General features: G+C 42.6%; 1 protein-coding gene across 1 annotated transcript in view; it reads left to right on the top strand.

The window, feature by feature from the left end:
- stag2b (stromal antigen 2b) overlaps positions 1-12,546 on the top strand; it is a 28,918-nt gene extending 16,372 nt beyond the window's left edge. Inside the window, exons 28-34 of the mRNA XM_034223217.1 lie at positions 825-953; positions 1,136-1,362; positions 3,513-3,729; positions 5,979-6,086; positions 8,701-8,827; positions 10,640-10,717; positions 12,418-12,546. Of these exons, the coding sequence (XP_034079108.1) occupies positions 825-953; positions 1,136-1,362; positions 3,513-3,729; positions 5,979-6,086; positions 8,701-8,827; positions 10,640-10,717; positions 12,418-12,441 (910 nt within the window). The 3' untranslated portion in view covers positions 12,442-12,546. The remainder of the gene's footprint in view (positions 1-824; positions 954-1,135; positions 1,363-3,512; positions 3,730-5,978; positions 6,087-8,700; positions 8,828-10,639; positions 10,718-12,417) is intronic.
- The last annotated feature ends 1,067 nt before the right edge of the window (positions 12,547-13,613 follow it).

The raw sequence follows: 13,613 nt of genomic DNA, 5'->3' as shown, positions 1-13,613 counted from the left end.
AGCGTCATCACAATTCATTTCTCATGTGGATTATAACGGGATCATCTCGGCCAGGTTCCAGGAAATCTCATGTATGCACATTTGTTACGCTAGCTTTTGCGTCCCCTACACTTGTGCAACACATGGGCGCACTATGTAACGGGATATGCCAGATGTGCGACAGGCGGTAAAGAAATGACAGCCAGGCTAAACTAGCTTTGTTTCCATCTAGTATTTAAGATACTAAACTGAACAAAGTGTATGTAGCGCTGCATTACATTATAGCAGTGTGAACACATTATGATTGTCTGTTCTTCTCACAATCAGAACTAAGTGACACATTCAGTTATGTAGGCTTTAAAGAACTAACACGGCTGAAGAACATTCTTCAAATCTGTTGGATTTGTTTCTAAAAAAGTGAGCGAAACGCTTTAATCATTTAATCTTCTTTTTTTTCAATGAGAACTGATTCAATAATGATCAATCTCTCAATACCGTGATTCATATCGCAGCTGCAAAATCATTCCAAAATAATCACATTAAGTATTTATTATATATTCCAAACTCAATCTGTTGATACAAGGTATTAAGAGAGGTACTGAGAGAAGCTTCTTAAAAACTCAACTCGTAAAAGTCGTTTAACTCACGCTGCTGGACTTAATGTTTTAAACTAGCACAACATGACCATGGTTCAAAATACTAACTGAATATGTTATGACATTTTCCACCTGTTAGACTTCATTTTAATATATGACACTACGCAGTCGGAATTAAATGTTTTATGCCCATGAAGCCACACCTTTTGCTCAGTGTTTCTTTTCTTTCTCCCTGTCTCTGCGTCTCAGGGACGGTATCGAGTTTGCCTTTAAGGATCCAAGCACCCAGGGAGAGGGAGGCCCGCCTCTCAACTTGTCTTTCTTAGACATCCTCAGCGAGTTCTCCTCCAAGCTCATGAGACAAGACAAGAGGACTGTGTAAGTGTTTCCCTGCCGAGCCGACAGTCGGGGGTCTTCAGTGTAACAGGTGTTTGTGACAACTGGTGCAACTGGTGTCTCTGATGCGTGCAACGCGGCTCTTTTCCCCCCAGTTGGAATGTGCACCTGGTTGTCTGCAAAGATGCATGAGTTTCTTCATCTTGTTTTCTGCTTCTCCTCAGCCACATGTACCTGGAGCGCTTCATGACGTTCCAGATGGCGCTGCAGCGGGAGGACTGCTGGCTGCCCCTCATCTCCTACAGGAACTCCCTGCAGGCCGGCGGCGATGACGACACCATGTCGGTGATGAGCGGCTACTCGAGCAGAGGGTCTTCGGTCCGCTCCAAGAAGATTAAACCCCCGGCTGTTACAGCTGGAACCTCAGCAGCCAAGAGGAAGCTGCCAGAAGGTATCCCCCACTAAGGAACCCACACAATCATTAAGGAGGGGGCTCATAACTGGGGTGTCTTTTTGACTATGTAGAATCATGAATCAGAATCAAACTACTTTATTTATCCCTGGGAACATTTTCTTTCTTTGAATGTTGATCCCTTTTTTGCATGAAATAAATAAAAGACACGTTTATAAAAAATAAAAATAAACTAATATTAATAAAAAGTTTAATTAAATATGCAATAATAAAGTTAAGTAAAATATACAAACATAAGACATTAAAGTAAACTATCCAATAAAAAGGTGAACCATATACATTAGAGCCCAGGTCTTCATGTGAACCATATACATTAGAGCCCAGGTCTTCATGTGAACATAGAGCCCAGGTCTTCATGTGAACCATATACATTAGAGCCCAGGTCTTCATGTGAACCATATACATAAGAGCCCAGGTCTTCATGTGAACATAGAGCCCAGGTCTTCATGTGAACCATATACATAAGAGCCCAGGTCTTCATGTGAACATAGAGCCCAGGTCTTCATGTGAACATATACATTAGAGCCCAGGTCTTCATGTGAACATAGAGATTAGAGCCCAGGTCTTCATGTGAACATAGAGATTAGAGCCCAGGTCTTCATGTGAACATATACATTAGAGCCCAGGTCTTCATGTGAACATATACATTAGAGCCCAGGTGTTCATGTGAACATATACATTAGAGCCCAGGTGTTCATGTGAACATAGAGCCCAGGTCTTCATGTGAACATATACATTAGAGCCCAGGTGTTCATGTGAACATATACATTAGAGCCCAGGTCTTCATGTGAACATAGAGCCCAGGTCTTCATGTGAACATATACATTAGAGCCCAGGTGTTCATGTGAACATATACATTAGAGCCCAGGTCTTCATGTGAACATATACATTAGAGCCCAGGTCTTCATGTGAACATAGAGCCCAGGTCTTCATGTGAACATATACATTAGAGCCCAGGTCTTCATGTGAACATAGAGATTAGAGCCCAGGTCTTCATGTGAACATATACATTAGAGCCCAGGTGTTCATGTGAACATATACATTAGAGCCCAGGTCTTCATGTGAACATAGAGATTAGAGCCCAGGTCTTCATGTGAACATATACATTAGAGCCCAGGTGTTCATGTGAACATATACATTAGAGCCCAGGTCTTCATGTGAACATAGAGCCCAGGTCTTCATGTGAACATATACATTAGAGCCCAAGTCTTCATGTGAACATATACATTAGAGCCCAGGTCTTCATGTGAACATATACATTAGAGCCCAGCACATCAGCAGCAGGGCTGGAGCCCAGATTAACCCAGATGCCCGGCGATCTGATGCGGAGGAGATTAAACAGCAGATGGTGGGAGAGAGTCAGAGGACTCGGCTCCTGTCTGTGTGTTCGCTGAAGATTTACTGACGACCGAGGATGTTCTCATGATCAGTTATCTGCTTGCATCATATACAATCCCAGTTTGAGTCTGTTTACGTGGGAGAAATGTAACAAAATGAAGTGGTTTTTTTTTTTTTAAGTCAACTTAAACCCACTTAGTTTGAATACAAAAGTTCAGACAGACATCTGTAGACCATGACATTAATTATTAACAATAGCCTATAGCTTAGAACAAGACTGCCACATGTAGGCCTACGTCGGATCGGGACAAAAAATCAGCCCAGGAAACTCGACCGGTCCAACTCGGTACTGCTAGTCAATTGTCAACGGGGGGGGGGGTGCTAGTGAATTGTCCGACCAGCCCACTTGGGAAGACTCCCGGTATTCCCAATGGCCAGTCCGCCCCTGCCTACGTCTAACTAAAACAAATGATTCAAATAAGGAGATAAAATAATACAAATGACTGTTATTGGAAAGTTTGCATGAGGGGACTATTCAAAATGCTATTTCTTGTTGAATGATGAAAAGCAGGGCCTTTAGTATATCAGGTCACCAGTATTACGGTCATGTCCTTGGTATCACACAAGATCCCGGTCTTTGTGTAAAGATATTAAATAACAATCCTTAACTTGCTAACTTTGATTTGAAGTTCAGTATAAAGAACTTGTGTGCAATCTTGGCCTTTGAAAGCAGTATAATAGAACAAGTGAGTTTTGTGCAGTCTGTCTCACACTCTGACCTTCCCCTGCAGAGGAGACCAGCAGCAGTGAGCCGTGGCAGCAGAGCATGCAGACCCCCATCATGTTGCCGTCCCCCCACCTCACTTCCACTGCCATGCGAGACCCTAAGAGGGGGCGTGATGACAGCTTCATGGGAGTGTACCCCCTCCCCCAAGACCAGCCGCAGCCCCATCAACTACCGCAGCACCATCAACAGACGCCGCAGCACCAAACCCCCCTGGACTACAAGTGAGTGTTTGTCAGCGCCGCATTCCCGAGGGGTGATGTCACAGTAACAAGGGGCTACTGGTTCATTCAAATAATCTAAGTTACAGTTGAGGCCTAAATTATTAGCCCCCCAGGAGTTATGGAACATTTTCCTAAAATTCTTCCCAATGTTTCCAGCATTGATAAAACTTGATATAATCAAACATTAACCAGTGCTATTTAGTAGCTTTTGGTATATTTTGGAAAATAAAATAAGTTTTTAGGCTCGCTTTATATCAAATATAGTGAAAAATGGGTTGGTCAAAAAATATTAGCCCCCAGGCCATTAATAGTCGATAGTGTACCCTTTCTGAGCCACAACTGACAAAAACCTCTTAGAGTAGTTCTTTACTAGGTTGGCACAGGTCTCTTGAGGGATTTTGGCCCATTCTTCCATTGCAAATTGTTCCAGCTGGTCCAAATTGCGTGGTTTCCGAGCATGGACATTCACTTTGAGCCCCCGGCCAGATTCTCAATAGGATTCAGATCTGGGCTCTGTGCGGGCCACTCCAGCACCCTGGTTTTGTTGTCCTTTAGGAACTGTTGGATCAATTTTGATGTGTGCTTTGGGTCATTGTCTTGTTGGAAGACCCAGCGACGACCTAAGCGAAGACTAAGAGCAGATTTTTTTCATATTATCCCTCAAAATGTCAACATAATTTAAATTGTTCATGATGCCTTGCACCCGAACAAGGCTCCCTGTGCCTGAGGCTGCAAAACAGCCCCACAGCATGATGTGTTCTTACGGTTGAAGGCCTCTCCCTTTCTTCGCCAAACACAAGCAACATCCATGTGCCCAAACAGTTTCAGTTTAGTCTCATCAGACCAAAGCACAGACTTACAAAACTCATCTTTACCTTTCAAATGTTCACGGGCAAACCTCAGTCTGGCTCTGATGTGCCACTCTTTGAGTAAAGGGGTTCTTCTGGGACGATGGCCCTGAAGCCCACCACGTTGAAGAGCCCTCACCACTGTGTTCCTTGAAACATCAACTCCAGAAGAGGCCAGGTCAGCAACAATCATCTTGGCAGATGTCCGGGGATTCTTGCTGACATCTTTGACTATTTTCCTCTCCAGAGTTCTTGAAATCTTGCGCTTTCGACCACGCCTAGGTTTGTTTCTTACAGAATTTGTTCAAGACACTGTGAAGCGCTTAGAAATAGCAGAAATAGCAGTATAGCCTCACCCCTTATCATGAGCCTCCACTATCTTCTTTCTGAGCACAAGACTGATTTCCTTTGTCTTTGGCATGGTGAGTAGTAGTATAGTCCTTCTCAATAAGGTATCAGAGTGCCTGTTTCTTGGAGTCCTTTTATGCTGATTGAATGCTCAGGTGTGGTTTGAAAGCACTGGTGAATGTTTGATTATCAAGTTTTATCAATGCTGGAAACATTGGGAAGAATTTTAGGAAAATATTCCATAACTCCTGGGGAGCTAATCATTTAGGCCTCAACTGTACATACAAATGTGTACTTGTATTAAAACTACTTCACTATAGAATATATATTTCCTGCACGCAAAACCAGTTTTACTAAAACGTTTTTTTCTAAATACACTTGCAGCACTGAAATTGTTCTCCGTTACAAATGGATTCTCCTTTTGATAAATTAACAATATTCAAATAAATAATATGATATTTTTTCAGTGCAAAATTAATAACCGGTCAACATAAAAGTAGTTTGCACTTATAAAAGTTCAGATTCATGACAAGTGTTCACTCTTTCCAAATGTCCTCAGGGTGCATTTATGAATAGGAATATTTAAATCGATCTTTCAGTTCCACTGTTAAAAACATCAAACTTTTCACAAAAAAATGTATTTCTTACACTTTGAAATCCACAGAACCCTTTTTCTTTCCCCAATGTTCTGTTTTGCCCTGGAATAATGTGTTGTCCTTGAACCCTGATACCTCCTACCAGAGGTTTCTATAAATGTATCTAGGCCAGGCCCATCATACGTTGAGTTGATCACTTCTTCTCTACGAATGGGATCAACGGACGGATATGTAGCCAAACTTCATTAGGATAGTTAATTTCTGAGGGTAAACGGTTGCAAGATGCTTGTACTCAGCACCCTGCCAAGTGTTGCTCCTGCTGGGACAGTGACTGATTAGTTAATTTATCCGACCTGACTTTTCATAGGAGCCAGGCCAGGTATTTCAGTCCGACATCATTGTAGTATCTCCAGTTTAATTACCAAACACAGTGGAGTAAAAACCTTTGTGCGTGCAGTTCCCAGGTGACGTGGATGCTGGCTCAGAGACAACAGGAAGAAGCACGCCAGCAGCAGGAAAGAGCCATGAACTACGCCAAGCTCAGGACCAATCTGCAGCATGCCATGTAAGACACACACACCTGCACACACACCTGCACACACCTGCACACACACCTGCACATAGTGTGAACATAGAAGTTACATTTCCAGTGCATGACATTAAGGATTTTGGGAGATGGCCCTGTGGGCCATCTAAGCTAATTTACAGATGGCCCTGAGCCCAATAGAGATTGCCCTGAGAAATGCGCGCGGACGAAATGACGCACGAAGGGTTTGGGGGGGCCTCCCCCTAGAACATTTAGATTTTTGCAGGTCTTAGATGCTGTCTGGTGCATTCTCTAGACCAGTGGTTCCTACACGGTGTGCCGTGAGGCAAGTCCGGGTGTGCCGTGGGATTTTGTGACAACCATACGTTATTATTGCAATAATATCAGTACTTTGTAGGTTTATATGTACGTAATCTGCGCGACTTGCGCGTCCACATCTCCACGTGCAGTGCTGCATAAACATGGCTGAGTCAGCGATAACTTTCGAGGGGTGGAGGTATGCCCATTACTTTGAGTTCGTCCGAAGAATAGACAGGAATGTGACGGTGAGGTGCAAACTGTGTCCAGGCCAGAAGCTGTTATCCACTGCTGGAAACACCACGTGGTCAAACCTCAACAAGCACCTGCAAAGAACACATGCTAAGGTGAAGCTACCGCACACGCTATTTGTTGTTTGTTGATATCACGTAGTCTGTTCTTCTTCTCTGTCTTCCGGTTGTTGCCTGTTTTGAATGACAAATACACACTACCGCCGCCTGCTGGTAAGGAGAGTTATTGCCACTCACGCATGCGCAGTTCGTACGTGCTCGACGAGTAAAGTAACGAGTTACTTTATGTAGATAGTAACGAAGTAGTGTAATATATTACTTTTTTTAAAGTAATATGTAATATATTAAAAAAAATTAGTAACGACCCCATCTCTGGAGTTGGCGTTCTCTACTCTGGTTTACATGAAGAACAACAGGAGGTCACGGCTCTCTGTTGAACAGGACTTGCGAGTGGCCCTCTCCTCAGTGCCACCAAGGATTACAAAAATCTGCGCGCCCCGACAGGCACATGTATCTCACTAATTTGTAAGTCGGCAAAATATTTACAATAGCACATGTTTCAATGCTGATTGCTGAAATGTTAATGTTGTGACCCGTCTGGTTTAAATGAGTGTGTTGCTGCTTTGATGAAGCCTAATTTGATAACGTTTCAAATTAATTTCTGAAATACTTCGTTAATAAATATTTCATGAGTAATATAGTTGTCTTTGTCACATTTTATTTGGCATTAGTAAATAATTATGCACATTTACAGATATTTTACATGATATGAGTGATAACACGTGTTATAAGGGCTATTTTGCACAATAGGTGTGCCTTGAGATTTTTACTTGTCCTTTGGTGTGCCTTGAGCACAAAAAGTTTGGGAACCACTGCTCTAGACTGAATTATAAGATGAGCCACTACAATATTATATTGTACAATTTCAATTTTATTCTTCATTTCACTTGTTTGTTTGTTCTTGTTTGTGTTTGCTCGCTTTCATGCCCTGCATAGCTATAAGAAATACTTAAGTTGTTGATCAAGACACTTTCCATCTGATGAAGGCAAATGCCTTCCCAGATGTAAAAAAGTAGAAAACATTACATTCAGTTATAACTGCCAAAACAAACATTATTTACACTATTATGGCCCCTGTTAAAAATGTATGAAATGTTATCTACTAAATTGGTCGAACGAATCCAGAAGCTGACCGAGCAGCAGTCGAGAGGAGCCGAGCGCATCCGCGAAGCACACAACATGGTGACGTCAGAGTTCCCGTTAGCCGGCAAAATCTAAATCTCTTCGGTCAAAATGTCCGGTCAAAATAATTTCCCTTTAGCGCAATACCGCTCCAGTTGCGCCACTTATGTGACAGACAAGAAGAATATGTGACAGACAAGAATAGTCAATTCTAATGTCTAACACCTAATGTGGAGAAAGAGATGTCCTGGATGGGTTGATTGTGCGTTGATCTGTTGGTAATGCCTCGGGGTTCCGGTGGGCATGTAAACAAATGCGCTATACTTTGTGGCCTCACCCAGTTGCATAACGACACTTATTGTTTAGGTGTCTTTTAATAAGCAGGTAGTCATATCATTAGCTAGAACTAGCTGGATCTGATCGATATGGACATAAACGCGAGTCTAATCTGACGGGAGAGAGAGATCAGCTGCTGCTGACGAGTCGACACGCAGCTCTGCATGATCACATGCAGCGGTGAGCGGGAAAAAAACACACACTTCAGGTTAGAATATCACACGTAGCTATTTTAATGACCTCTCAAACTACCTAAACTAGTTATAGATATGTTTAGTTTTACTGTCGGGTCACTCATTACTGATCCGCGAGTTGCATGATACTGGCATAATAGATTGCCCGATCGGGCAACCAGCAGGTGAGGCTTCATTGCCCGATCGGGCAACCAGCAGGTGAGGCTTCATTGCCCGATCGGGCAACCAGCAGGTGAGGCTTCATTGCCCGATCGGGCAACCAGCAGGTGAGGCTTCATTGCCCGAGCTAAATACTAGATGGCCCCGGGCCATCGGGCAGTCCTTAATGTCGAGCCCTGATTTCCATAATTGAACAACTGTTTGTTTTTGCAGTCGTCGCGGCACTGGGCTGATGGAGGAAGACGAAGAGCCGATCGTGGAGGACGTGATGATGTCATCAGAGGGCCGCATGGATGACCTCAACGAAGGCATGGACTTTGACACCATGGACATTGATCTGGTAAGAGGCGCATTTAACTCAATAGTGTTTATTCATTCGTACCTAAATAAAAAGGTGGTGTTCTTTTAGTTAGTACAGGCAAGAGATGCACATAAAGGACACAACAGTATAATCAAATGTACCAGCTCACTCAAACATAAATGATAATGTTGAATAAATAACAAAGAAAACCGACCCTGTAAAGACTTCAAACAAATGAAGCCGAATGCTCTAAAGTCCTCTACAGCAGCAGTGATGCACTTAGATTCTGTTTCCCCTTTCTAAATGGCTTTCATTACTAACACCCTGTTGACTTCTTGGATCTCTGGAGATCAGATTCAACAAACAGGAAAGTATTCTTCAGACACTTAGTCAAACGGCCATTAGGAGGCAACATTAGCTGCTGTTGTTGCTACAAATGTAACATCTGGTCCCCGGACATTAAGGCCAGATGTTGCATCTGGAGAATCATCACGGTCTGATTATTTTTGCAGTCGCAATACTAGATATATTTTCAAACAGCCAGAAACATTTGAAATCTGATTTCAATTCTGAGATATGCTGAAGACAATCGTTTTCCAAACCTCAAAGTCCCAGAAAGCCTCGTTAGTGGATGGCATACTATCCTGAAGCTGGCGCCAGCTCACAAGTGGCCTCATGTGGAGACACACAAGAAACTTTAACTGCCGTTAGAAAGCCGTGTGGTTCGGATCGCCCAGGGAAACACATTCATTCCATGAGATTTGACTTCTCATCGTTTCTTGTTTATCATTTTCTTTTGAATGTTGAACTCGAAGACCACCGATCAAGGTCTTTTGTTTTATGGCCACATAGTTTCCAGAATGTGTCAGCCCCCTCCCTCAGTTTTTCCATTCAGCTTGATTTTTATTAGCACTCAGCTAACTACGTTAGCTTTGCCATGGCTCAGCCCAGAATATATTCTGATTGAATTACACTTGGTTACTGGTTTTGTTTGCATTCTCTGCCTACATGGCAGCTATTCTTAGAAAACACTGATTTGTTTTCCCTGCAAGCAGCTTGTGTTGATATTAGCATGTAACGTCAAAATGAGCAAAAAAGACAGGAGATCATCAAAGGGAATTGTTGGCTGTTGAAGGATGGGTCTGTTTGCTTTAAAAGATGAAGGACGACTTGTCAGCGCAACATGATGCATTTATTTCACCGGTTACCCTAACAACGCAAAAGCACGATGTATGATGAGTGAGAACCACATGTTATCCCAGAGAAAGGTCTATTTGGATTCTTCCCTTGTGCTGCTTTCTGTCTCAATAATCCAGATGTCATGTTGAATCAACCAGGAAATTGCCCTGGTTTTGCACTCCTCACGCTGCACATCTTTCACAATTGAGCTGTATGAGGACAACGCTGCAAATATCTGCTGAAATGATTTATCCTCTTTTATTTAAATAATACAGCAGGTTTGCTGAAATCCATATTATCACAACGTTGGGCTAAAGCAGATGGAGCAGGAAGAGTTTGTGGAATATTTAAACAAGGGCTTGGCGATATGACTAATATCATACATTACGATATTTTCTATCAAATGGCTCTATAGGTATTTCTATATTTGATGGTTGACCTTTGACTCTTAATCAAATATCATCAGTAATGTGGATTTTATGACTAAGTCGGTAAAGGCCAATAATAAAACACATCATTTCACTGTTACTGTTTCACCTTTTTTAAAACAAGACAAAGATGACAATTCTGCAATTACAATCTCAAATCTTAGACCATATCTAGTCTCATATCACCATATCGATATGGTATTCATTTCCCAGCTCTACTCTAAACACATTTTCTCTCTTCCAGCCGCCTTCGAAGAACCGCCGTGAAAGATCCGAGCTCAAGCCGGACTACTTTGACCCTGCCTCTATCATGGATGAATCGGTAGGTTGCATCTTCTCTCTATCTTAGCTCACAGTTATAAATATGTGTGTGTGTGTGTATATATATAGTGCTACAAACATAAACAGCGTGCTAACAGAGCCTGCAGGTGTGTTTGTGTAACGGCCAGCTGGAAGAGCTTGTGAGGAATAGTAAGAGACAACTCATCGCACTAAAATAAGTTCAACTGTATGTGAGGAAATGGAGACGTCTTGCAAACAGTCCCATTACACAGACCACTTCAGGGCACGTTGTGTTTGGGGGTGCTGAATGAGGCGGTGCAAAACATTTAGACAAGTCCCGCTGACCAGCCTGCACGCCAAACACAACATCTCATTGGTTGGAAAGCCAACATTTAGCCTGTGTGTAAACACGCCAATTTTTCATTTAATTCAGAATGCACTGCAGGCATTAGATTCCTGTTCCAGCCTCGGGAAGCCTCTGCGCTCGTTCTCACACTGAAACGCTCCCACTCTGCCTCGCTCTAGCACTTAGGAAATGTGTCTGTTTTATGTCAACTTTTGAGTTATTTCATAGTCACAAAAAGTATCGCAGCAGAAACACCGTTTTCTTTTCACCAAACACCAAGCCGTCTGGTTCTATTATGCTTTTCCTGAGAGGAACCAACACGCAGAACACTTAGCTGCTTTCAGCGCTGCACACAACCTGCTCACAAGAACTCTGTCTTAGATCCTTTTGTCCCTGATTTGAATAATAAAAGATTTGACCAATGATCAGGCTGTGCTTTTTGATCACAATGTGCTTCATTGCTGGGCTTGGAAGAATCTGAATTGTTTTTTTTTTGTCTAGCTTAGATGTGTACAAAACATAATAAATGGAATAATGTTCAGTCCTAACATGCCAAATAAAACACACACTAGCTTATTCAAATGTACGGCATAATTGATAAAGAAACATTATCAGTTTAAATGTATGAATCTAATGCGTGAGCAAACTATAGGAAGCCAGAGGGTGTTTCTCAATCTCGAGTACGCTTGCTTGGTAGCACATGTCTGCCGAGCTTCAGAAGCGAGGCAAGAATCCTTCCTGGCATTCGGAAAACGAAGAATGAAACAGGCGAGCAAGTGTGCAGGTGTGCGTCACACGAGAAGCCCGTCTTACATTTTCCGCCACAGATTTGGGGACATTGGTCCGTGCGCAAAGCAGTGTGGGGATTTTAACACCGCGGAGTCTACGTATGTGCAGCCTCGAAATTTCTCCTAACAAAGTACGCCGGGCTCGGTAGAATTCCAAGTATGCTGGACATTGGAACAGTACTTCGGCGGCACTCGATGACGTAGTATGCTCTTTACTGAGAAACACCCAGAAAGTCATTTGACTCGGTGCATTGTGAGATCAACAACATTAAAAACATACACTTACTTTTTGTTGGTGGCTGGCTTCAAGAATCACATTTGTTTCGTTGAATCTTTGACATTTAAAAAAATAAATAATTAGATGACCCAACCAGTTTGGTTTATACTAAGTACGACTAAAGTATTCCTATTTTTAAAGTTGTGAAACTCATTTACTTCTGTTATATAAAACATGCCAAATGCAACTCCTACATTTCATTAATTTGCATACTTTGTCTAAAAGTAGTAAATCATACCGTACTGTTTTCTTAGTACCTACATGTCTTGTGCCTACTGATTTCTTAAATGTCTTTGAACTGGTTGTTAATGCTTCCCCCTCTCCTCTAGGTCCTCGGGGTGTCCATGTTTTAAGCTAATCTCCAGATGATTTTGACGCTGGGATAACAGAAGAGGCGCTTTGTATTTAAAGAGAATTTTAGATGTGAAAACAAAAGTGTTTTCTGTAAGAAAAATCCAAAAAAAGAAATCAGGCTTGTACTCCACGTGGACCAACGACGACCCACACTCAGTGTTGCTTGCTCAGAGAGGACATTGTTTCAAATATTTACTTTTATAATCTTGGGTAAGCTCTTCCTGTTCAGAGATAGTGTGACAGGCCACTTCCAAACCTATTTAGAAATGAGACGTGTCTGAAGAAAAATACATAATAGCTTTTTTTTTTTTTCTCCTTTCCTTTTTTTTTAAAAACGGGGTTGAATTGGTGTTTTTAACTTAAAGGTGGGGTAGGTAAGTTTGAGAAACCGGCTCGAGATACACTTGTTGTTATATTCCATGGAATGCTCTTAACATCCCGATAGCAATGAATATCTGAAGTGCTTTGACAACAAATCCATAAAAAAAAAGTCATCTGTGGAAGCCGTAATACTGTAAAAAGCACGACCAATCCGTTTAGCCGGGATTGCCGCCCTGTCTGTCAGCCTTCCATCTCGTGCACGCACAAATGTATCTCGTGACCTCATTGGGCGTGCATTGCGCGTTCATGTGTGTTGGAGGAGGTGCTCTGTAAGGAAGTCTGAAGGAAGGGGCGGATTCTTTTCGGCTGTGTACTTTCAAATTTTAGTGCACTCGAGCCGGTTTCTGAAACGTACCTACCCCACCTTTAAGATACATTTTTTTGTTCATGTCTAACCCTTTTTACAATTGTAGTAAGTTACCAGGTGTGAAGTAGTAATTTATAAACAGACTGTAGTAGCTTGCTCGTACTGTGTTAGCCAGGTGGACGGAGGTCTTTATGTGTCTGTGCTCCTCCCTCCATCACGTCCTTGTTGTTGGGCCTCTTCTCGGTCCTGTAACCACTGGTGGTTAAGGCAGTGCGGTGTCACGTAGAATCAGTCCCCTTATGCTGTGAAGATTCCCCACACTGTTAAGCAGTAAGTCCCAGAGCTAACCCCAAGATTTGGACCACTCCGTAACCCTGCATCTACTGGAGAAATGTGCCCCCCCCCCCCCCCCCCCCCCCCCCCCCAAACAAAGAGCAGATTTCTCTCCCAGTAGTGCCACTGTGTGGGCTCTGGCAGATAGCA

This window comes from Gymnodraco acuticeps, unplaced genomic scaffold (genome assembly GCF_902827175.1).
Source record: "Gymnodraco acuticeps unplaced genomic scaffold, fGymAcu1.1, whole genome shotgun sequence".
NCBI lineage: Eukaryota > Metazoa > Chordata > Actinopteri > Perciformes > Bathydraconidae > Gymnodraco > Gymnodraco acuticeps.
The sequence above is the reverse complement of the archived record's forward strand: the minus strand, read 5'-3'. Positions and strand labels throughout refer to the sequence as shown.